The following is a 24,838-nucleotide window of genomic DNA, read 5'->3' as shown; positions in this document are numbered from 1 at the left end:
TTGAACTCGTTAGTTCTATAACAAAACACAAAATGCTGGGTTAAATCAGCAGGTCAGGCAGCATTCTTCAGACTGATCGTCATGGGGGGAGGGGGGGGAAGCTAGAAAAGAGGTGTGTGTGGGGGGAGGGGCAGGGAGGCGTTGGTGGTGGAACAAAGCCTGGCAAGTGATAGGTGAGTACAGGTGATCGATGGGTGGACAAAGGATAGAGATGAAAAGAATACAAAAGTGTGACAAAAGGGGAGCAAAAGGAGAGAAGAGAAGTAAAACAAGAGAGAGGGATATAGGTGGAAAGGGATGGGAGTGAGTTGTTTATTCTTTAGATCGACACAAAATACTGGAGTAACTCAGCGGGCCAGGCAACATCTCTGAAGAAAAGGAATAGGTGACATTTCGGGTCGAGACCCTCCTTCAGATTTAAGCAGTCTAAAGAAGGGTCTCGACGCGAAATGTCACCTATTCCTTTTCTCCAGAAATGCTGCTGAATGGCTGGGTTACTCCAGCATTTTGCGTCTATCTTTGGTGTGAACCAGCAGCTGCAGTTCCTCCCTACACTGTTAATTCTTTCGGTTCTTTTTCACCATATTCCTCTATAATGGCCGGTGTTTGGATTTTTACTGGAGAACAGTTGTTCACCAGCTCTGTGTGATTTCATTGCAGCTGCGGACTGACGCGGAGAAGCGGTCTATGGTTGAGAGCGGCCTGACTTGGTGCGGCAGCTCTGAAGGCAAAGGGCAGAAGAAGTCGGAGAGCGGCTACGATGCCAGCAACCTCAAGATGGATCAAAACACAAAGTGGAGACGGATTCGGAGCGAGTCAGCTGACGAGACCACGAAAGGAGAACTCAAGAAACTGCAGCCCTCCGTGCAAACGAGTTCACTAAAGAAGATTGCGGCACCTGTGGGGGTGACTTCCCCAATGACGTGTTCAGGAGCAGGCTCTCTGAAACCAGCTGGTGAGTGTCAACAAAGCTAAATGCCGCTTCATGAATGCGTATTTTACACAAAGGCCTTCTAGTTTAGTTTGGTTTAGAGATACAGTGCGGAAACAGGCCCTTCGGCTCAGAGTCCACACCGACCATGGATCACCCTGTACACTAACACTACTATACACACAAGGGACAATTTACAATTCTAGCCAAAGCCAACTAACCTACAAACCTGCACGTCTTTGTAGTTTTGGAGGAAACCTGAGCACCCGGAGAAAACCCTCGTGGTTGCAGGGAGAATGTACCAACTCCGTACAGGCAGCACCCGTGGTCAGGATCGAATTCGGGTCTCTGGTGCTGAAAGGCTTTTGAGCAGATGTGTCAGACCACAGTTAGACAAAAGATCAAATAATTTTCTGGTGTATTTTCCCTTGCATTTCCAATTTCCCGTTCACTGTGACCTTTAAAATGACGTGGCTCCATGCTGAAAATATTTCACTCTAGTCCCTGTTTATTCACAGAGGAACTGTATGTGACCAGCTTTGCTTAGTTATTGCGCTCTCATTTTTCTCCAAGGAAGTCTGCTTCTTCGCAAAGAAACGTGTGCAGCCCAGGAACTGAATTTCACCCGTTTTTAGCATGTTAATTCGGGATTATGTTTCGCCAAATGAAGGATCAGGAAAAGAAAGACACAAATTGCTGGAGTAACTTAATGAGTCAGGCAGCATTCCTGGAGAACATGGATAGGTGACGTTTTGGGTCGGGTCGCTTTTTCAGACTGACGCTACCTGTTCAGATGATCCATCCGTGTTCTGCATGGATGCTGACTGACCCGCTGAGTTACGCCAGCATTTTGTGTCTTTCCTTGGGAAACCAGCATTTGCAGTGTTTCCACATCATCAAGAGAACATAGTGGACTTGTATTTTCTCCTGTTTGAAAGCATTGAATCATGGCCTGCTCATCTACAGAGGGGATCTCTCTAAAGAGCTCACAAAAGAACACAAGCTACATTATTTCCCAGTTGATGGGGGGCAAGGGGGGTGAGTGAGGGGAGTGTTCGTGGAAGTTACCTAATATTAGAGAATTCAATGTCCATTACTATTGGGTTGTAAGCTACCCATGTTAAATACGAGGTGCTGTTCCTCCAATTTGCGGGTGGCCTCACTCTGGCAATGGAGGAGGCCCAGGACAGAGAGGTCAGTGTGGGAAGGGGAAGGGGATGGGGCCAATGCAAGTACCCATGACTACACCTTTGACTGGGGAGGTGGGGAAAGTCGAAGGAGAAGTTGTTAATGGTGAAGGCCAAGAAGGGTTCCGACCCAAAACATCACCTATTCCTTTTCTTCAGTGATGCTGCCTGACAAGCTGTGTTACTCCAGCATTTAGTGTCTAATTTCCAGACATGCTTACTTTAAGTTTTAAATGCCGTCTGGTGTGGATCTCTGTTTCACATTTGTACATTTGCAACAATTTTCTTGATTCATTGAATAACGATATCTGAATTATCAAGTCAAGTTTAACTCGTGCGCATGTTTTCAAACTTATAGCTGTTCACAAAATCATAAAATGTTTGTGATAATTTTGTGAGTTAATTGAGTGACCAACAGGTGCCACATGAGGTGTTTCTAGTGTTCATCTCCTCCCTCTATAACTCCCAGCCAAGCCAACCCCTGGGGATAGGCAGGGGCGGAAATCCTGGGGGGTAGAGGGGACACGTCCCCCCCTTGCTTTGAGAGGTGGAGGACGAACCCCCCCATGTTTTGTTATCCGAAATTTATCAGCCGCTTTCTAAGGGCTGAATCGGCCCGTTCGCAGGGCCTTTCAGCGCCCATCGCAGCTTAAAATCAAACTGCTGCATCGAGGCGATCAAGGCTCCCGATGTTGAAGCCCCTGCCGGCCGATGAAAGACCCCATGAACGGGTCGATTTAAGCCCATGGCCGAAGCCTCGCGTGTTTGCGCATGCGCGCAGCCGCCAAGAAATTGTGTCCCCCGCATGTTTTGCCAGCGATTTCCGTGCCTGGGGATAGGTATGTTCTAGCCAAATAAAAGCAAATGCGATGGTGCGCATCAGTGCCATGTTTCCTCCTTTCACACATCTTGTATTGTTCCATCCCATCATATATAGCTCTCCACGTTGTTTCTCTTGAGATCACACTTCCCCGAGCCAACAATAGACCTGTGTAGAAAGGAACTGCAGATGCTGGTTTAAACTGAAGATAGACACAAAAAGCTGCAGTAACTCAGCAGGACAGGCAGCATCTCTGGAGAAAAGGAATGGGTGACGTTTCGAGTCGAGCCTTCTCTCCAGAGATGCTGCCTGTCCCACTGAGTTACACCAGCTTTTTGTGTCTACCAACAATGGACCTACCATGCAACCTACCTACCTGCCTGAGGTAGTGTGTGGCTGGCTCTTTTTGGTCCTGGTCTTTTCTCGTCTCCAGTTCTTCACCTCCCCCACCCCCCACCCCCCACAACGCGATACTCCCAACCCAATATATCACCCATCCTTAGGTACACAGAAATGCTGGAGAAACTCAGCGGGTGCAGCAGCATCTATAGAGCGAAGGAAATAGGGGACGTTTCGGGCCGAAACCCTTCCTCAAGGTATCACCCATCCGTTCTTGCCAGAGAAGCTGCCTGACCTGTTGAGCTACTCAAGCACTTTGGTACAAGCCAGCATCTGCAGTTCCTTTTGTCTCAGTTTTTTATGTCGTTATGTCATGTCGTTACTGCTGATAGCTTTCTTGAAAACAATAAACGTAATGGATTTGCAGTGGGTATGGGATGCACCACTATTCACTCTGTGTCGTGCCAAGTCACGACCTCACTACCCTTTAGTGCACGATTGTCAAAGATCATGATGAGTCCATGAATGCACAATGACAAACCCGAAATGTATCCACTTTACAAAATGATTGTTCACATATTGTAAGATAAATTTAGAAGTGCAGAATAATGATTAATTCTGTCATGTCCGCATTATAAATATGAATTTAGATGATGCATGCAGCATACATGATCGGATAGGTTTAGAGGCATATGGGCCAAGCGCGGGCAGGTGGGACTAGCGTAGATGGGGCATGTTGGCTGGTGTGGGAAAGTTGGGCCAAAGGGCCTGTTTCCATGCTGTGACTATGACTGTAACTTGATTTTCACAGTTATTGATCTCATTGCATCGGATCAATGTCTTGTATTAACCAGAGGTATTGATTATCACAATATAACCTGCACATGACACAGTAATGTAGTACTGAATTAGCAATTTAAGATAATATTTGGAATTGTTAAATCAACCTGGAACCACCAGGGCTGAAATAAAATATTACCCCACAATTGATCATAATACCAAACATAGTTTGCTTAGGTTTTCAAATGTAAACATGAAATCACCAATTAATATTCCCTTTAGGAAGCTTCGCTTGAAGATAGTGAGGGTCAAAGATGAGGCTACAGTTCCATGTGGACTTCAAGAACAGTTCCCTGCAGGGATATTTATTCTGTTCATTCCTCTACTGTATGTAACAAGTGAATACTAAGAAGCTCAAGAAAATGTCGTTAATATATATATATTCATAAGGTTTGATTTGTTTCTGTCAGAAAATTAATATCGAGGGCAGATTTCTCAACCCACTCCCCCTGCCCCCTACAACAGAAAGATACCAAATTAATCTTCTAAGTCTGTCCTCAGCAGAGGTCTCACCTTTGTCCCCCTCCGTCCCCATCTCAATGAGTTCCGCGCCCACCATGACTTGGAGCGCTTCTACCGTCGCCTCCGCCTCACAGCGCACTTCCATGGGAAGGAGTCCTCGCCCCCCAATGATGACCCCTTTTCCCGTCTCCAACGCACCCCCTCTTCGTGGAACCCCCCTCGTAAAGTCCCGGCTCTGGAACTCTTTATCCAGAACTGCCGCCGCGACGTCAACTGCCTCAACTTCTCCACTCCCCTGTCTCACTCTAATCTCTCCCCCCCTGAACGCACGGCCATTGAATCACTCCGCAAAAACCCAGATTGGGTTATCAAACCAGCCGACAAGGGAGGTGCCGTGGTAGTCTGGCGCGTCGATCTCTACAAAGCTGAGGCCACGCGCCAACTCTCGGACACCTCCTCCTACTTACCCTTGGACCATGACCCCACTGACGAGCACCAGGCCACCATATCTAGCACCATCACCGACTTCATCAATTCCCACGCCCTGCCCGACCAAGCTTCCAACCTCATCGTTCCCCAGCCCCGCACGGCCCGTTTTTACCTTCTCCCCAAAATCCACAAACCCGGCTCTCCCGGCAGACCCATTGTCTCTGCTTGTTCGTGCCCCACCGAACTCATCTCCACATACCTTGACTCCATACTATCCCCCCTGGTCAAATCCCTTCCTACCTATGTTCTAGACACCTCAGACACTCTCCGCCACCTCCACGCATTCCACTCTCTGGGCCCTCACCCCCTCATCTTCACCATGGATGTCCAGTCACTCTACACCTCCATCCCCCACCACGATGGCCTCAAAGCCCTCTGGTTCTTCCTCGACCAGAGGAGCAACCTATACCCAGCCACTGACACCCTCCTCCGCCTAGCGGAGTTGGTCCTCACCCTCAACAACTTTACGTTTGACTCCTCCCATTTCCTCCAAACACAAGGCGTAGCTATGGGCACACGCATGGGCCCCAGCTACGCCTGCCTCTTTGTCGGGTACATTGAACAATCCTTGTTCGAGGCGTACCAGGGCCCCATCCCCGACCTCTACCTCCGTTACATTGACGACTGCTTTGGGGCCACCTCCTGCACCCACACACAACTGACTGACTTCATCCACTTCACCACCAACTTCCATCCGGCACTCCAATACACCTGGACCATTTCCGACACTTTCCTACCATTCCTTGACCTCACCATCTCCATCGCAGGGGACAGACTTCTGACCGACATACACTACAAACCAACTGACTCACATGGCTATCTGGACTACACGTCTTCCCACCCTGCCCCCTGTAAAGACTCCATCCCCTACTCCCAATTACTCCGCCTACGCCGCATCTGCTCCCAGGATGAGACGTTCCACACCAGGGCATCGGAAATGTCCTCGTTCTTCAGGGAACGGGGATTCCCCTCCGCCACCATAGATGAGGTTCGCACCAGGGTCTCATCCATACCCCGCAACACTGCTCTCTCTCCCCATCCCCGCACTCGCAACAAGGGCAGAGTCCCCCTAGTCCTCACCTTTCACCCCACCAGCCGGCAAATACAACACATAATCCTCCGCCACTTCCGCCACCTCCAACGTGACCCCACCACTCGCCACATCTTCCCATCCCCCCCTATGTCTGCCTTCCGCAAAGACCGCTCCCTCCGCAACTCCCTCGTCAATTCTTCCCTTCCCTCCCGTACCACCCCCTCCCCGGGCACTTTCCGGTGCAACCGCAAGAAATGCAACACCTGTCCCTTCACCTCCCCCCTCGACTCCATTCAAGGACCCAAGCAGTCGTTCCAGGTGCGACAAAGGTTCACCTGCATCTCCTCCAACCTCATCTACTGCATCCGCTGCTCTAGATGTCAGCTGATTTACATCGGGGAGACCAAGCGGAGGTTGGGCGATCGTTTCGCCGAACACCTCCGCTCAGTCCGCAATAACCTACCTGAACTCCCGGTGGCTCAGCACTTCAACTCCCCCTCCCATTCCCAATCCGACCTCTCTGTCCTGGGTCTCCTCCATTGCCAGAGTGATCAACACCGGAAATTGGAGGAACAGCACCTCATATTCCGCCTGGGGAGTCTGCATCCTGGGGGCATGAACATTGAATTATCCCAGTTTTGCTAGCCCTTGCTGTCTCCTCCCCTTCCTTAACCCTCGAGCTGTCTCCTCCCATCCCCCCGCCCTCGGGCTCCTCCTCCTCCCCTTTTCCTTCCTTCCCCCCCCCCCCCCCCCCCCCTATCAGTCTGAAGAAGGGTTTTGGCCCGAAACGTTGCCTATTTCCTTCGCTCCATAGATGCTGCTGCACCCGCTGAGTTTCTCCAGCATTTTGTGTACCTTTAATCTTCTAAGTAATTGCTTTTGCCCTTTCACATAGAGCTAAGGAACATATCCACATACATCTTAGTTTAGTTAGCCATGTTATTTTACACCAAAGCACTGTCACTCATACTTTAATGACTTCGCAGCATCAGCCAAATAGGAAATTATGTTAAAAATGATGTTTGAAAAGTTGAAAGTGTTAGCAGAATAAAATAAAGGATTAAGATTCCTGGTGTGAAAACGCTGCATCAATAACTTCCATTATTTTGCATCTTCATCGAGCTGCTTCGAATAAAATTGGTGCCTCGGCGCTAAAGGAGATACTAAAGCAGCCGACCAAGCTCTTGGTTGACGACTAGCTTCTAAGTTGTGTCTTAAAGGAGGAGAGAGGGAGAGAGATAAAACAAAGAGTGAAGACATAGCAGCAGTGAAGGAACAGTTAAATTTTAGATGTGCAAGAGTCCCAAAGTAGTGGATATATACAGTTATAAATCTGGATTAGATTGCAGAGACTTTATAATGAAGGCTCAGTGGTTATGTGTTTTCAATCTTGAAGCACTGGATGATGGGTGAATTTAGTTTCATTTAATTTAGAGTTACAGCACGGAAATAGGCCCCTACGGCCCACCGAGTCTGCGTCAACCAGCGATCCTTGTACATGAACACCATCCTACGCACCAGGAACAATTTACAATTTTTCCCAGAGCCAATTAACCTACAAACCTGCACATGTTTGGAGTGTGGTTGGAAACCGGAAAGCAGTCACAGGGAAAACCTACAAACTCCATACCGACGGTACCCTTTGTCAGGATCGAACCTGGGTCTCCGGCGCTGCAAGTGCTGTAAGGCAGCAGCTCCACCGTGGTGCCCAGACTACCGCCAAGGAAGATGGGTAGTGTTGATGGCAAAGGAGAAGATCTGATAACAGGATTTAAGACTGTGATTTTGGTCACCGCAATATTTAATTTTGAGTTTCCAGCTTGACAGTTTGGAGACTATGGAGAGTGCATCTCCATTGTGAAATACTGTGAATAGTGAAAGGCTTGGATAGAGTGGATGTGGAGAGGATGCTTCCACCAGTGGTAGTCTAGGACTAGAAGTCATAGCCTTAGAATTAAAGGACGTTCTTTTTGGAAGGAGATGAGGGGACATTTATTTAGTCAGAGGGTGGTGAATCAGTGGAATTATTTGCCACAGAAGGCTGTGGAGGCCAAATCAGTGGATATTTTTAAGGCAGAGATAGATAGATTCTTGATTATTACAAGTGTCAGAGGTTATGAGGAGAAGGCAGGAGAATGGGGTTAGGATGGAAAGATAGATCAGCCATGATTGAATGGCGGAGTAGACTTGATGGGCCAAATGGCCTAATTCTACTCCTATCCCTTATGACCTTATGATCTGACCATTACTCATTCCCTGGTGCTCAGTGAAACCACGGTTAAAGTGCTGTCTTCAATATTTACCGTGATTATACCAGGAGGGGGGTTCTGAGAGAGAAGGCGAGAAATAGTTCTGAATTTAGTGAACGATTAATCAGATTTGCACTTCTGCTAATCATGAACTTTCTGTCACCAATCTGAAAAAATAGCTAAATGGCACATTCAATCTAATTAAAGTGCACCAGATTTATTATCTATCTGGTATTTAATCAGATGTCTGTGTCAGATTAAACAATCACGGCTCAACCAACACCTATTTCACCGAAGATAAACACAAAATGCTGGCGTAACTCAGCGGGTCAGGCAGCATCTCTGGAGAGAAGGAATAGATGACATTTTGGGTCGAGACCTTTCTTCAGACTGAGAGTCAGGGGAGAGGGAAACTCGAGGCATGAAAACAATGGCCCATTGTTGGCTGTGGAAGAGGTGATAGCAAAGTGATACGAACGGTGAAAATAGCAAAACATCTATTTCACATTTGCTCTTTATTCTCACTATGATATTTTACCATACTCTTTCTTATGAAAAATCAATTGTCTGTCTAAAATTCTAATTTAATTCGTAGTGGATCTTTCTCCAATATTAAAATGTGATTATAAAAAATGATATCAAGGATATATGATGGTTTGCTTTTTGCTGACATTTGGAGGCCAAAGTAAAATCATTGTGCGTCTAAATTTGACCTTTGATTGTCATTGAGAATGCATTGACCTCCTGGTGGCCGTGCATTAACTTTAATGCCTGGCGCAAGTCAAATGGAAAAACTCAGTGGATTTGCCATCACAGTCAATTTCTATCCACTGTGTCGATTCAATTTAATGTCATTTGTTTGATTTTTTTAGCCTTGATGAATGTGATTGGTCTCACCGTAACGCACAAATCAATTCCACGGAGGAGAATTCTGTTATTCTCTCTCGCTAATAAAACCTGCAAACGAGCCGGGCAGAATATTTAAAAAGTGTGTTCATTGAATGAAACAGGAGCATCCTATCGCAGTGTTGATGCTGGCATCTCCTTCGAATGAACACTGAACAAAGCCGCAGAAATTCAGGTTCTATAAATAGCTCTTTATCCTGCACATCTCAGTCTGAAGCAATAGGCTGAATCGGAGCAAAGAAAGACAACGCACAGACAAGTAGGGCCAAGGAGCCTGTTTCTGTGCTGTACAACTCTCTGACTATGATTCACCAACACTCCCGTGTGTACCACTAGGACTCGCACCTAATTCCCCAAATCCCACCACCCCCACCCCGCCTTCACATTCCACCTACATTCTTACATTCTTTCCTCTGGCTTCACTATTTGCGAATCTTCAATCCTTTTGTCTCACACTTTTTTTTCATCTCTGGCCTTCGTCCAACTAAAGGGATGTTATTTCCTTTATCTTGTATCTGTACACTTTGGATGACTTGATTGTATTCATGTATAGTCTTGTTGCTGACGGGTTAGCATGCAGCAAAAAGCTTTTCACTGTACCTCGGAACATTGACAATAAACTCAACTGAACTATCTGCCCATCAAACAATCCCCCCTTGCCCGTGTTCAGCTATTACCTGATACGCTTTGTCCTGCCTCTCCTGTTTTTTAGCTTTCTTTGCTCCCCCTGCTCCCCCTACAATCAGTCTGAAGAAGGGTCCCAATCTGAAATATCACTTGTCCATGTTCTCTGGGGATGCTACCTGACCCATTAGGTTGCTCCAGCACTTTGTGTCTTTTTAGACTTTAGACTTTACTGTAGACTTTAGAGATACAGTGCAGAAACAGGCCCTTTGGCCCACAATGTTTGTGCGGACCAGCGATCACCTCGTACAATAGCACCATACTTCACATGGGACAATTTACAATTTTTACCAGAGCCAATTAACTTGCAAACCTGTAGATCTTTTAAGTGTGGGAAGAAACCGGAGCACCCGGAGGAAACCCACGTTATTACAGGGAAAATGTACAAACTCCATACATACAGCACCCATAGTCAGGATTGAACTGGAACTCCGGCGCTGTAAGGCAGCAACTCTACCGCTGCACCACCGTGCTGCTCTAACTGACTAAAACCATTTTCATTAAATAAAATAATCTGTATTTAAATCTATATAGTGCTGCCAACATATTCTGTTTCTAATTTTGTAAATGCATGAACAGTATTGCAATTATTAATTTATATATGCATTATTCTGAGAAGATTGTATGCATATGAAATATGTAGGAAGGAACTGCAGGTGCTGGTTTACACCAAAGATAGACACAAAATGCTGCAGTAATGCAGACTTCTTCAGTGTATCTTAAGAAGGGTCTCGACCCAAAACATCACCCATTCCTTCTATCCAGAGATGCTGCCTATCCCACTGAGTTTCTCCAGCATTTTGTCTAACATTGACTGCAGGATAAGTGTAACTGGCTATGTTCAGCTCAAGCATCTGAAGTTTCCATCACAATAGACAATAGGTGCAGGAGCAGGACATTCGGCCCTTCGAGCCAGCACCGCCGTTCAATGTGATTATGGCTGATCATCCCCAATCAGTACCCCGTTCCTGCACGATCAACACCTTGTCCAGAAATGGAGGTCCAATGTATCATTGTCTCCAATGACAAGGTATGTACGTGGCAGGACCTGCAGTAGCTTGGTATTGACATTGGTTTAATATTGTCACATCCACCGGGGTACAGTGACAAACATTGCTCCCCATGCTGTCCAGCCAAATCATACCATACATGAGTAGGTAGACAAAAATGCTGGATAAACTCAGTGGTTGAGGCAGCATCTATGAAGCGAAGGAAATAGGCGGCAACGTTTCGGGTTGCCTATTTCCTTCGCTCCATAGATGCTGCCTCACCGGCTGAGTTTCTCCAGCATTTATGTCTACCTTCGATTTTCCAGCGTCTGCAGTTCCTTCTTAACCATACATGAGCACAATCAGATCATATATGAGTACAACCGGTCCTGCAAAAACAGGAAAGAAATGGAGTGCAGAATCTAGTGTTACAGCTGCTGAGAAAGTGCAGATAGCCAAGGTGCAAGGGCAGCAACAAGGTAGATTGGGAGATTGGGAATACATCCTTAGCTCAGGCATAGAAAGAGGGTAGACAGTGAGAACCTTTTTACTAGAATGGAAATGTCCAACGCTAGAGGGCCAAAGTACAGCCCGTTCCTGTGCTGTACTGTTCCATGTCTTTCTGTGAGGTCCATTCAATAGTCTGTTAGCAGCAGGGAAGAAGCTGTTCCTGAATTTGGTAGTAGATGCTTTCCAGCTTTTGTATCTTTTGCTCAACAGGAGAGGAAACACAAGAATGTCTATTGTGTGAGTGGTCCTTAATTATGTTGGCGACTTGCTCGAGGCAGCATGAAATGTAGATGGAGTCAATGGGAGGGAGGCTGCTTTACGCAATTCTCTGTAATCTCCTGCAGTCTTGTGTAAATCAGTTGTCAAACCAAATTGTGATGCACACTGTTAGGATGCATTTTACAGTGCACCTGTAGACGTTGGTAAGACTTATTCATGACATGTCAAATTTCCTTTGTCTTTTGAGGAAGTAGAGGCATTCTTGTGCTTTCTTTGCCACACCGTCAATGTGGTTAGACCTGGACCTGAGGAAGGATATGCTGCCATTGGAGAGAGTCCAGAGTTGGTGATGTTTACGCCAAGGAACTTGAAACTCTCAAACATTTTCATTCTGCACCATCAATGCAGACTGGGGCGTGTACTCCACGTTGCTTCCTGAAGTCGACGACTAGCTCTTTCATTTTGCTGGCATTGAGGGAGAAGTGGTTGGCTTGACACCATGTTACTAAGCTCTCTATCGCCTTCTTGTATTGCGTTTCGACATTGTTCGAGATCTAGCCCACTATGGTGGTGTCATCTGCAAACTGATAAATGGAGTAAGAGCAGAATTTGGTCACACAGTCGTGAGTGTATAGGAAGTGTGGTATAGGGTTGAGAATGCCTACTGAGGAAGCCCTGTCCCGGGATGACTATCTGAAAGCTTTGACATTCAGAAGTAAAGCTGAGGCATTATAAAGCGCTGGTCAGACTGTATTTGGTGTATCGTGAGTATATCTGAGGAAGGATATGCTGCCGTTGGAGAGGAGGTTTACGAGGATGATCCCAGGAATGAGTGGGTTATCATATGATGAGCGTTTGAATGCACTGGACCTGTACTCGCTGGAGTTTAAACGGAAGATGGGGAACCTCATTGAAACTTATCTCATAGTGAAAATAGTGAATGAACCGATAGATGTAGTATTTCCAATCCATTATATCCTTTTTTTTTTTTTAAAGTCTCGGATTTGCTGCTAAGTATAAAGCTCACCACTGATGGTTTTGTTCAGAATCACCGACAGTAGCCAGTGTTAAGTTGGAGATATTTACAACACACAGCTATGCACGATGAGTGAGCTCGGGGAGTCAGGGTGGGGTGGGTAAAGTTTGGGGGATAGGAGAGGTAATTTAAAAGACATTTGAACAGGATAGGTTCAGAGGGGTACTAGCCAAACACTGGCAGGTGGGACTAGTGTAGATGGGACATCATTGTGGGCGTGGGGAGGTTGGGCTGAAAGGCCAGTTTCCGTGCTGTATGGCTGTCTCTCCATCTCTTCTAGCCTGGAGGGAGGGCAGGGATCTGCTCTGTGCCATCTCTCAACCCTTGACCTCTCCACAGCCGAGAGGAATCCGGAGAGCAGGGGGCCACCAAGAACCACGGCATGGGTGGGGGAGGGGGGAGAAAGTGAAGGAACAGGGACCATCTGGTCCATATTAAATACAATTGTAACCTTGTCATGATACCCGACGATTCTTAGTATGCTTTGTGTATTGTATGCAAAACAAAGAATGTCACTGTGCCAAGCTCATGTGACAATGAATATCTATCGATCTATCAATCAATCAATTTTGACCCATATTTTCACTTTCCCTGAGATGAATGAGACCAGCATAAGATTGGAAAGCTGGCCATTGTTCATTTTATGTTGAAATCCCAGATCAGAGCAACAGCTGCACCCAGATCCTCAAACAGCTGATTAAAGGGTTGACGAACACACATTGTTTTAACCTCAATGGGAGCAGGAAAACTTGGAGGAATGAAATCCATGAAGTCATTAGGAACCAGAACATATGGTTCCATGTGAGGATGAAATCATTTGCACACTGCACTTCATAAACTAATAAACAAAAGCACATTTTATTTCCAAGTTTGAAAAACATACGAAAGCAAACCTCCTGTTTCCATCACAGTGTCATGGTTGAAATGTGTGGAATCAAAATTTCCATCTTTAGGAGATTGGTGGATAGGAAATAGTTCCCAACTATGTGCTGAACATGTACGATGCACAGCTGTCACTATTTATAGAGTCATAAAGTCATGTAGTGTGGAAACAGGCCCAACTTACCCACACCGACCAACATGTCCCATCTACAAGTCAAGTCAAGTCAAGTTTATTTGTCACATACACATACGAGATGTGTAGTGAAATGAAAGTGGCAATGCAACCAACAACCAAACAAACTATAAACACAATCATAACACACATATTCTTTTACATAATAAATAATGGAAGGAAAAACGTTCAGTAGAGTTAGTCCCTGGTGAGATAGGCGTTTACAGTCCGAATGGCCTCTGGGAAGAAACTCCTTCTCAACCTCTCCGTTCTCACCGCATGGCAACGGAGGCGTTTGCCTGATCGTAGCAGCTGGAACACTAGACTACACTAGTCCAACCTGCCTGTGTTTGGCCCATATCCCTCCAAACCTGTCCTATCCAGGTACCTGTCGAATAGTTTCTTAAATGTTGCAATAGTCTCTGCTTCCACAACCTCTTCTGGCAGCTCGTTCCATACACTCACCACCCTTTGTGTGAAAAATTTACCCCTCAGCTTCCTATTAAATCTTCTCCCTTCACGTTAAACCTGTCCTCTGGTCCTCGATTCACCTACTCTGGACAAGAGACTCTGTGCATCTACCCGATCAGTTCCTCTCATGATCTTATACACCTCCATAAGATCACCCCTCATCCTCCTGCGCTCCAGGGATCCTGCTCAACTTCTCCCTATAGCTCAGACCCTCGAGTCCCGGTAACATCCTCGTAAATCTTCTCTGTACCTTTTCCAACTTGACAATATCTTTCCTGTAACATGGTGCCCAGAACTGAACAGGATACTCTAAATTCAGCCTCACCAGTGCCTTGTAGAACTGGAACATCACCTCCCAACTTCTATTCGCAATACTCTGACTGAAGAAGGCCAATATGCCAAAAGCCTTTTTTGACCACCCAAACTACCTGTGATGACACTTTCAAGGAACTATGTACCTGCACTCCTTTCTAAAATGCAACACCTCACTTCTATCAGTTGTATTGATCTCAGTGGAGCTGTCTTTTTAGACGGGGAGTACAACATACAAATCCCACCATATCAAGGGAATGTTTTTTCAATCAGGGATAACCGGGTGCTCCGGTTTGTTGACCCTACACGCATGCAAGTCCTGGATTTATAAGGCAGAGAACTAATTATTACTGTATGATATTTTGGATTCAATTTTGCAAAATACGGGATTCACTTTGTATTTTTCAAAGGAAGGGTGAATGGTTTCATCGGGGAATGTCCCGAAAGAATACTTGGTGTCAGCATTTGAGTCGAGAGTGTTTTAATGTCATTAGTCCCTAAACGGAACAATGAAATTCTGACTTGCAGCAACATAACCGATATGTAAACATAATGTAAGAAAGAACTGCAGATGCTGGTTTAAACCGAAGATACACACAAAATGTTGGAGTAACTCTGCGGGACGGGCAGCATCTGTGGAGAGAAGGAATGGGTGATGTTTCGGGTTGAGACCCTTCTTCAGACCAAACATAGTACTGGGGCATGGAGAATAGAGACAGACACAAAGTGCTGGAGCAACTTAGTGGATCAGGCAGAATCTCTGGAGAAAAAGGATGGGGTGGGAGGTCAAAGGGGTCGCTCTCTCCATTCCCACAACCGGAGCCAGCTCGTTGGGTCACCAGCAGAAGTGGGGGCGCGGTGCAAAGGCAGCTTCGCTCCACTGTAACCAAAATCCGCTATATAGAAATCTGTTATTACAGGTGCACAACCTTTTATCCGAAAGCCTTGGGACCAGACACTTTTCGTAATTCAGAATTTGTCGGTCTTCGGAATGGAATTTTTTTAGCGTAGATTTTAATGGCTGGCTCAGTGGTAGAGTGCTCGGCTCATATCCGCAAGGTCGCGAGTTTGCGCCTTGATCCTGGCAGTTACTCGATCGCGAGTTTGAGTCTTCAATGTAGTTTTTTCTTGCAGAATAAATGTTTGTATGAAATGCAGTGTAGGAGAGGTGTACTGACTGTGTGGGCAGAACTTTGGAAGTGATTGCCCACCAGTCTAAAAAGCCGCTGTGTCTCCCTGTCCCTGGGATAGCAGGGGGCGATCAAACAGCACAATACCCCCCTCCCCCTCCAACTCCGGAGGAATCCGCTCCCCGATGGGCCGCTACGGCGACAAGTGGCAGTTTGCCCACAGCCCGAGCTGCGTCCCCTCATCCGCCACCCCAAGAACAAGACGTACCTTGCACACCATCAGCTTCTGCCCCTACGTGTTCCTCTGGAGTTGGAGCGGGGCTGGGCTGGAGTTGCTGCTGGCTGTGGGTCTCTGGGATCTCCGTGCTTGCAGTGGGCCTGGGGTCGGTGGGCGGCGGTGGGAGCCTGTGGAGCCTGTGGACCTACGGACCTACCTCCGTGGAGCTAGCCAGCTTCGGAGCGTGGAGAGCTGCGGCGGCGAGCTGCTGCGACCCGACTCCGATGGATGGTGACACCGGGAGCTCGCGGGTCCCCGGTGGGAGACCGCTTTGTGGGGCACCGGCAGCGGCGACTTCTCCCGCCCGAATTACGGGGTTGAAAGTGACCTGGAGCGGGGCCTTACAACGCCCGGCACGGCTGTAAATTGCCGCGGACTTGCTAGCGCCCGCCGGGGGCTTTGACCTCGACTTTGGGAGAGGAATGGAGAGCAGGGGAGAGACAAGTCTTTGCCTTCCATCACAGCGAGGAGGAGACTCACTGTGATGGATGTTTATGTGAATTGAATTGTGTTGGTGTGTGTCTTGGTTCTTTTTTTGTATGGCTGCAGGTTATTATTGTATTGTATTGGTGTCCCGTTGGTCCTGACGTCTCCGGCCACCCCCCTGGACTGGAGCTGAAGGGAAGACAGTGCAAAGCCCCCGCGCCGGTGCAATGGGCGGGGAGCTGGAGAGGGGAGGGAAGGGGTCACATACATGGCCGGGAAGCAGAGGGGCGTAGGTGGGGTGAAACTGAAGGGAGCGACAATCTGCACTGTGTATCGTGAGTCTACCGTGGGAACTTTTAAACTCAGCGGGCAGGCAGCAGCATATTGTCAATTATTAACCCTCCCGCGCAATATACCCTCACCTTCTCTTTTATGAATGGGGATTTAGTACCCCTTTCTTCGAGGACCGAGCGGAGGTTCCGCTGTCACTTCTGCGGGCCGCCCTCGGTGAACGTTTTCAAGGACCTTTCTTCAAGGACCAAAAAAATGTCCGCTATTCGGAGGTTTTCGTTATTTGGATCTTCGGATAAAAGGTTGTGCACCTGTATAAGAATTTACTGTATATAACTTTGATGAGAATGTCGACAAAAGAGGCTAGAGATGTTGGAACCTGGCTCTGCTGACCCACTGAGTTCCGTAAGCAGTTTGTTATTTTTGCATTGGCTGAGAATGTCTACAGTCTGTTAAGTCAGTGAGATGAAGCCACAAGGACTGATGGAGTTGCAGTAATGAAGATAGTTTCCTCAGGATACAGAAGCACATGGGTCAGCTGGGAAGTTGGGTGGAGTGGTGGCAGATGAAATGTAATCCCGGAGAGTGTTGAGGTAATCCATTTTTGGTTGCCTAATAGAAACATAGAAGCATAGAAAATAGGTGCAGGAGGAGACCATTCGGCCATTCGAGCCAGCACCGCCATTCATTGTGATCATGGCTGATCGTCCCCAATCAATGGCTGATCGTTCCCGTGCCTGCCTTCTCCCCATATCCCTTGATTCCACCTGCCCCTAGAGCTCTATCTAACTCTCTCTTAAATCCATCCAGTGATTTGGCCTGGCAGGATATAGAGTTAAAGGCAGGAACCTTTAAACCAGAGATTATAGGTGGAGGGACCTAGGGATGCAAGTTCATAACTTCCTGAGAATAGCAATATAGGTGGATTAGGAGTCAAAGCAAGAGTGTCTTATTGTCATATGTCCCAGGCAGAACAATGATATTCTTACTTGCAGTAGCACAACAGAATATGTAAACATAGTATTCTGTAAACAATATAATAAACGAGAACAATAATGTTGATTAGGTTGATGGCTGTCGGGAAGAAGCTGCTCCTGACCCTGGACGTTACAGTTTTCAGGCTCCTTTAATCTTCTCACCGATGGCAGGAGTGAAATGTGGGTGTGATCAGGGCGGTGTGGCTCTCTGATGAAGCTGGCTGCATTTTTGATGCAGCGACTCCTGTAAACCCCTTCGATGGTGGGGAGGTCAGAACCCGTGATGGACAGGAGGGCAGAGGGTCGGGATTTTTTGCGGGGGTGGTGGGAATATGGAACAAGCTACCAGAGAAATGGTAAAGGCTGGTACAATCCCAGTTTATATAAAATGTATTTACAGGTACATGGATAGGAAAGAAATAGAGGGATATAGGCCAAATGTAGGGAAATGGGAGTAGCGTAAATAGGCATCTTGGTTGACATGGATGAGTTGGGTCACAGTGCCCGTTTCTGTGTTGTATGCCTCCATGAATCTTTGATTCTACTGACTGTCAGCCAGTTTATTTTTCTGAAAAACATGACTTAAATACTCTGCTGCAGCATGCCTGTTGGACTGTGTGCACTTGATTTATGTAATATTTTACTCAAAATTTCAGGCCTGCTTTGTTTGCTGAATTTTCTTTTCACAAATGTGTACACTGTTGCAAACAGTGCCTTTCAACATTCGACGATCGTGCCAGAACTAACAGCCCTCATTTATCACGTGAACCCAGTCAGTGAATGTCAAAAGGTTATTCGGCCAAAGAGGATTTAAAATCACATCTAATCTGGTGTTAATCTGATTTGCAGCGGGGGCTTTGGAAATCAATGAGTGGTTAGGGGACAGAGTGATTTTCTCTTTGCCAGCACAACATTGCGGATCATTACTGCTGCCTTGTTAAAATCAGACGTGACATTTCAGGTCAGGATCAAATCTGGTGCTGTAGATTTGGATTGCTGTACCGTATAGTACTATTCAGTCATACAGAGGCCCTTTGGCACAACTTGTTCAGGCCAACCACAATACCCTGAGGGAGCCACAGTCATGAATGATTTATTTTTGTCACAGATGAGTTTGTTCACTCCCTATGAGAGGGCGGCGCAGTGGTGCAGCGGTTGCGTTGCTGCCTTACAGCGCCCTGGTTCAATCCCAACTACGGGTGCTGTCTGTATGGAGTTTATGCGTTCTCCCTATGATTCTCCCGAAGATTGTTCAGGGCTTGGACACGCTAGAGTTGTGAGTCTGTGGAATTCTCTGCCTCAGAGGGCGGTGGAGGCAGGTTCTCTGGATGCTTTCAAGAGAGAGCTAGATAGGGCTCTTAAAAATAGTGGAGTCAGGGGATATGGGGAGAAGGCAGGAATGGGGTACTGATTGGGGATGATCAGCCATGATCACATTGAATGGCAGTGCTGGCTCGAAGGGCCGAATGGCCTACTCCTGCACCTATTGTCTATTGTCTATTGACCGTGTGGTTTTCTACACGTGCTCCGGTTTCCTACCACACTCCAAAGATGTACAGGTTCTGTATATAGATCTAATTCTAATTGGTCTGAGTGTATTATCGGTGTCTGTGGCTATTGATGTTTGACTAAATCACAGTGCAAAATGCAGGGCACCCGCTATAACTTGCTTACATTGTGAACTGAACTTGCTGCTAGAGGGGTCCTGGACTGCATTGGACAGAACCTTTCGAAACTTGAAGCAAAATAATTAGTTTGTCTGTGGTGTACAGTACTGGTTGTGTTGCACTTCAGAAGCAAGTAACACACATCAGATTTTCTCGTCTCTGGTATAGTTATGCAAAAAGAACTATAAACTGATAAAAATTCAAGTTCAAGTTCAAGTTCAAAATTAAATGATAGAGAAAAATGCTGGAGAAACTCAGCGGGTGAGGCAGCGTCTATGGAGCGAAGGAAATAGGCAACGTTTCGGCCCAAAACATTGTCTATTTCCTTCGCTCCATAGTTGCTGCCTCACCCGCTGAGTTTCTCCAGCATTTTTCTCTACCTTCGATTTTCCAGCATCAGCAGTTCCTTCTTAAAAATTAAATTATATCAGTTGATGGAACATTCCAAAGGAGAGTGTTTTGGAATGCCGATGTCCTCCTCTCCTCCCCCTAGCAGAGCTGGTCCTCACTCTTAACAACTTCTCCTTCTACTCCTCCCACTTTCTCTAAATCAAAGGTGTGGCCATGGACACTAGCATGGGCCCTAGCTATCCCTGCCTCTCTGTAGAATACGTAGAACAATCCCTGTTCCAGACGTGCACTGGCCCCATCCCCGAACTCTACCTCCGTTACATTGACGACTGCATTGGGGCTGCCTCCTGCACCCATGCAGAACTCATGGACTTCATTAACCACCGCCAATTACCATCCTGCACACAAATTCACTTGGACCGTCTCCGACACCTCCCTTCCCTTTCTTGATCTCACCGTCTAAATCACAGGTGATAGAATACCAACTGACATTTATTATAAACTTACTGACTCCCACAACTATCTCTCATTCTCCTCTCCCCTGACTCTCAGTCAGAAGAAGGGTCTCGAACCGAAGCGTCACCTGTTCCTTTCCTCCAGAAATGCAGCTTGGCCCGCTGAGTTGCAATACCACTGTTCAGTTTGTGGATCCTGCTTGTAAAATTAATTTGCAATGTAGTAAAAAAATATATTGAAGATGTTTTTTCACCTCGAATCATGTGGTGAAATCTCACATGCGTGATTGCTGATTGCAGCTGCCTGTGGCGTTTAGAAACATAGAAACATAGAAATTAGGTGCAGGAGTAGGCCATTCGGCCCTTCGAGCATGCACCGCCATTCAATATGATCATGGCTGATCATCCAACTCAGTATCCCGTACCTGCCTTCTCTCCATACCCTCTGATCCCCTTAGTCACAAGGGCCACATCTAACTCCCTCTTAAATATAGCCAATGAACTGGCCTCAACTACCCTCTGTGGCAGAGAGTTCCAGAGATTCATCACTCTCTGTGTGAAAAAAGTTTTTCTCATCTCGGTTTTAAAGGATTTCCCCCTTATCCTTAAGCTGTGACCCCTTGTCCTGGACTTCCCCAACATCGGGAACAATCTTCCTGCATCTAGCCTGTCCAACCCCTTAAGAATTTTGTAAGTTTCTATAAGATCCCCTCTCAATCTCCTAAATTCTAGAGAGTATAAACCAAGTCTATCCAGTCTTTCTTCATAAGACAGTCCTGACATCCCAGGAATCAGTCTGGTGAACCTTCTCTGCACTCCCTCTATGGCAATAATGTCCTTCCTCAGATTTGGAGACCAAAACTGTACGCAATACTCCAGGTGTGGTCTCACCAAGACCCTGTACAACTGCAGTAGAACCTCCCTGCTCCTATACTCAAATCCTTTTGCTATGAAAGCTAACATACCATTCGCTTTCTTCACTGCCTGCTGCACCTGCATGCCTACTTTCAATGACTGGTGTACCATGACACCCAGGTCTCGCTGCATCTCCCCTTTTCCTAATCGGCCACCATTTAGATAATAGTCTGCTTTCCTGCTTTTGCCACCAAAATGGATAACCTCACATTTATCCACATTATACTGCATCTGCCAAACATTTGCCCACTCACCCAGCCTATCCAAGTCACCTTGCAGTCTCCTAGCATCCTCCTCACAGCTAACACTGCCCCCCAGCTTAGTGTCATCCGCAAACTTGGAGATATTGCCTTCAATTCCCTCATCCAGATCATTAATATATATTGTAAATAGCTGGGGTCCCAGCACTGAGCCTTGCGGTACCCCAATAGTCACTGCCCGCCATTGTGAAAAGGACCCGTTTACTCCTACTCTTTGCTTCCTGTTTGCCAGCCAGTTCTCTATCCACATCAATATTGAACCCCCAATGCCGTGTGCTTTAAGTTTGTATACTAATCTCTTATGTGGGACCTTGTCGAAAGCCTTCTGGAAGTCTAGATACACCACATCCACTGGTTCTCCCCTATCCACGCTACTAGTTACATCCTCGAAAAATTCTATAAGATTCGTCAGACATGATTTACCTTTCGTAAATCCATGCTGACTTTGTCCAATGATTTCACCACTTTCCAAATGTGCTGCTATCCCATCTTTAATAACTGACTCTAGCAATTTCCCCACTACCGATGTTAGACTAACTGGTCTGTAATTCCCCGTTTTCTCTCCCCCTCCCTTCTTAAAAAGTGGGGTTACGTTTGCTACCCGCCAATCCTCAGGAACTACTCCAGAATCTAAAGAGTTTTGAAAGATTATTACTAATGCATCCACTATTTCTGGAGCTACTTCCTTAAGTACTCTGGGATGCAGCCTATATGGCCCTGGGGATTTATCGGCCTTTAATCCATTCAATTTACCCAACACCACTTCCCGACTAACCTGGATTTCACTCAATTCCTCCAACTCCTTTGACCCGCGGTCCCCTGCTATTTCCGGCAGAATATTTATGTCTTCCTTAGTGAAGACGGAACCAAAGTAGTTATTCAATTGGTCCGCCATATCCTTGTTCCCCATGATCAACTCACCTGTTTCTGACTGCAAGGGACCTACATTTGTTTTAACTAATCTCTTTCTTTTCACATATCTATAAAAACTTTTGCAGTCAGTTTTTATGTTCCCTACCAGTTTTCTTTCATAATCTATTTTTCCTTTCCTAATTTAGCCCTTTGTCCTCCTCTGCTGGTCTCTGAATTTCTCCCAGTCCTCTGGTATGCTGTTTTTTCTGGCTAATTTGTACGCATCATCCTTCGCTTTGATACTATCCCTGATTTCCCTTGTTATTCCATGGATGCACTACCTTCCCTGATTTATTCTTTTGCCAAACTGGGATGAACAATTTTTGTAGTTCATCCATGCAGTCTTTAAATGTCTTCCATTGCATATCCACCGTCAACCCTTTTAGAATTAATTGCCAGTCAATCTTGGCCAATTCACGTCTCATACCCTCAAAGTTACCTTTCTTTAAGTTCAGAATCATTGTTTCTGAATTAACAATGTCACTCTCCATCCTAATGAAGAACTCAACCATATTATGGTCCCTCTTGCCCAAGGGGGCACGTACAACAAGACTGCTAACTAACCCTTCCTCATTACTCAATACCCAGTCTAAAATAACCTGCTCTCTCGTTGGTTCCTCTACATGTTGATTTAGATAACTATCCCGCATACATTCCAAGAAATCCTCTTCCTCAGCACCCCTGCCAATTTGATTCACCCAATCTATATGTAGATTGAAGTCACCCATTATAACTGTTTTGCCTTTGTCGCACGCATTTCTAATTTCCTGTTTGATACCATCTCCAACTTCACTACTACTGTTAGGTGGCCTGTACACAACCCACCAGCGTTTTCTGCCCCTTAGTGTTTCGCAGCTCTACCCATACCGATTCCACATCCTCCAAACTAATGTCCTTCCTTTCCATTGCGTTAATCTCCTCTCTAACCAGCAATGCTACCCCACCTCCTTTTCCTTTCTCTCTATCCCTCCTGAATATTGAATATCCCTGGATGTTCAGCTCCCAGCCTTGCTCACCCTGGAGCCATGTCTCCGTGATCCCAACTATATCATAATCATTAATGGCTATCTGCACGTTCAACTCATCCACCTTATTACGAATACTCCTTGCATTGAGACACAAAGCCTTCAGGCTTGTTTTTACAACGCTCTTACCCCTTATACAATTATGTTGAAAAGTGGCCCTTTTTGATTTTTGCCCTGGTTTTGTCTGCCTGCCACTTTTACTTTTCACCTTGCTACCACCCTCATTTTACACCCCCCTGCCTCTCTGCTCTTGTACCCATCCCCCTGCCAGGTTTGCAGTTGCTGCATTATTGCCGTGGTAACTGCTGGGAAGTGAATCAACTGCTTAAGAACATTCTCCGTGGCAGCTGCAGTCCAGCATTATAAAGGCTGCTGCGGGGATGAGGGCAGGCAAATAGACGGGGAGGAGAACACAAGGCACTCTGTGTGCCTGGGCTCACTTGGCAAGGCAACTGCAGGTTGGAGCAAGAGCGGGAGCGGGAGCGGCAGCTATGAGCAGCAGGCCCAGTGATTCGTTGGAGCATCCAAGTTGGTTAATTGAGTAGCCAAGACTCAAGGGCCTGAGCTATAGCTAGAGGGAGAGGTTGTGCAGGCTGGGACTTTATTCCTTGGAGTGCAGGAGGATAAGGGTTGCTCTGAAAGAGGTGTAGAAGATCATGAGAGGAATAGATAGGGTAAATGCACAGTCTCTTACCCAGAGTTAGGGGAAACAAGAACGAGAGGACATACATGTAAGGTGAGGGTGGGGGGAAGATTTAATAGGGACCTATGCGGCAACATTTTTACACAAGGGTGGTGGGCGGATGGAATGTGCCCACCAAGGTAGTTGAGGCAGGTACTATCACAATGTTTAAGAAATATTTGGATAATACATGGATAGGACAGGTTTAGAGGGATATGGGCCAAACAGAGGCAGATGGGACAAGTGTAAATAGGGCATGTTGGTCAGCGTGGACAAGTTGGGGGTGAAGGGCCTGTTTCCATGCTGTATGACTGATTCTCTCTCTCTCTCTATAACTCTACAATGGTCTGACCCAATGGGCTTCCCTACTGCAAGTGGTCCCAAGACACTGCAAGTTATGGACCAAGAGAGCAGAGCATCAACCACTGAGGTGCCGACCCTGGAGATGCAACAATCATGATCAGTGATGCTTGGGGAAAGGATGAATGAGGATTAACAAGTTAATGATTCTGGTGCTAGCTTTGAATAAAATGCCAATGTCCCCACTTAATTCACTTCACTTTGCCAATGTTTCTTTCCCACTCTTCGTTTAACCTTGAGCTTTAAACACGGAGCACAGGCCACATCTTGGGCTGCTAATTTCTGCCAGTAAATGCATAAATATATTGTGACAACAATTCAACACATACATAATGGCAGTCATGTGAATCTTGCCCCGAAATATCCAGACCAATTTCCCAATGGTCCCTAGTTGAGCCAGAAATGAATTATGGGAGCAAAGAGATTAACAAGTTGCACAAACGGGTCCAATTTCCAGCAACCGTAGTTCTGAAGAATTCAAGGGATTTCTCATGGGTCTATACAATTAGCTTACAAACAGTGGAGTCTTTGAGCTGAATCAGTGGCGATATTATTAGTATTACTTCTGCAAAATCCCAA

The 24,838-nt window shown here is 46.4% G+C and overlaps 1 protein-coding gene across 11 annotated transcripts in view; it reads left to right on the top strand.

Moving 5' to 3' along the window:
* Positions 1–24,838, top strand: part of nav1 (neuron navigator 1) — a 513,650-nt gene that overhangs the window by 371,450 nt on the left and 117,362 nt on the right. For all 11 annotated transcript variants that reach the window (XM_033042458.1, XM_033042456.1, XM_033042454.1 and 8 more), the window contains one exon: positions 661–955. In XM_033042458.1, coding sequence (XP_032898349.1) covers positions 661–955 — 295 coding nt within the window. The remainder of the gene's footprint in view (positions 1–660; positions 956–24,838) is intronic.

This window comes from Amblyraja radiata, chromosome 24 (assembly GCF_010909765.2).
Source record: "Amblyraja radiata isolate CabotCenter1 chromosome 24, sAmbRad1.1.pri, whole genome shotgun sequence".
Classification (NCBI taxonomy): domain Eukaryota; kingdom Metazoa; phylum Chordata; class Chondrichthyes; order Rajiformes; family Rajidae; genus Amblyraja; species Amblyraja radiata.
This window is presented reverse-complemented; position numbering and strand designations above follow the sequence as displayed.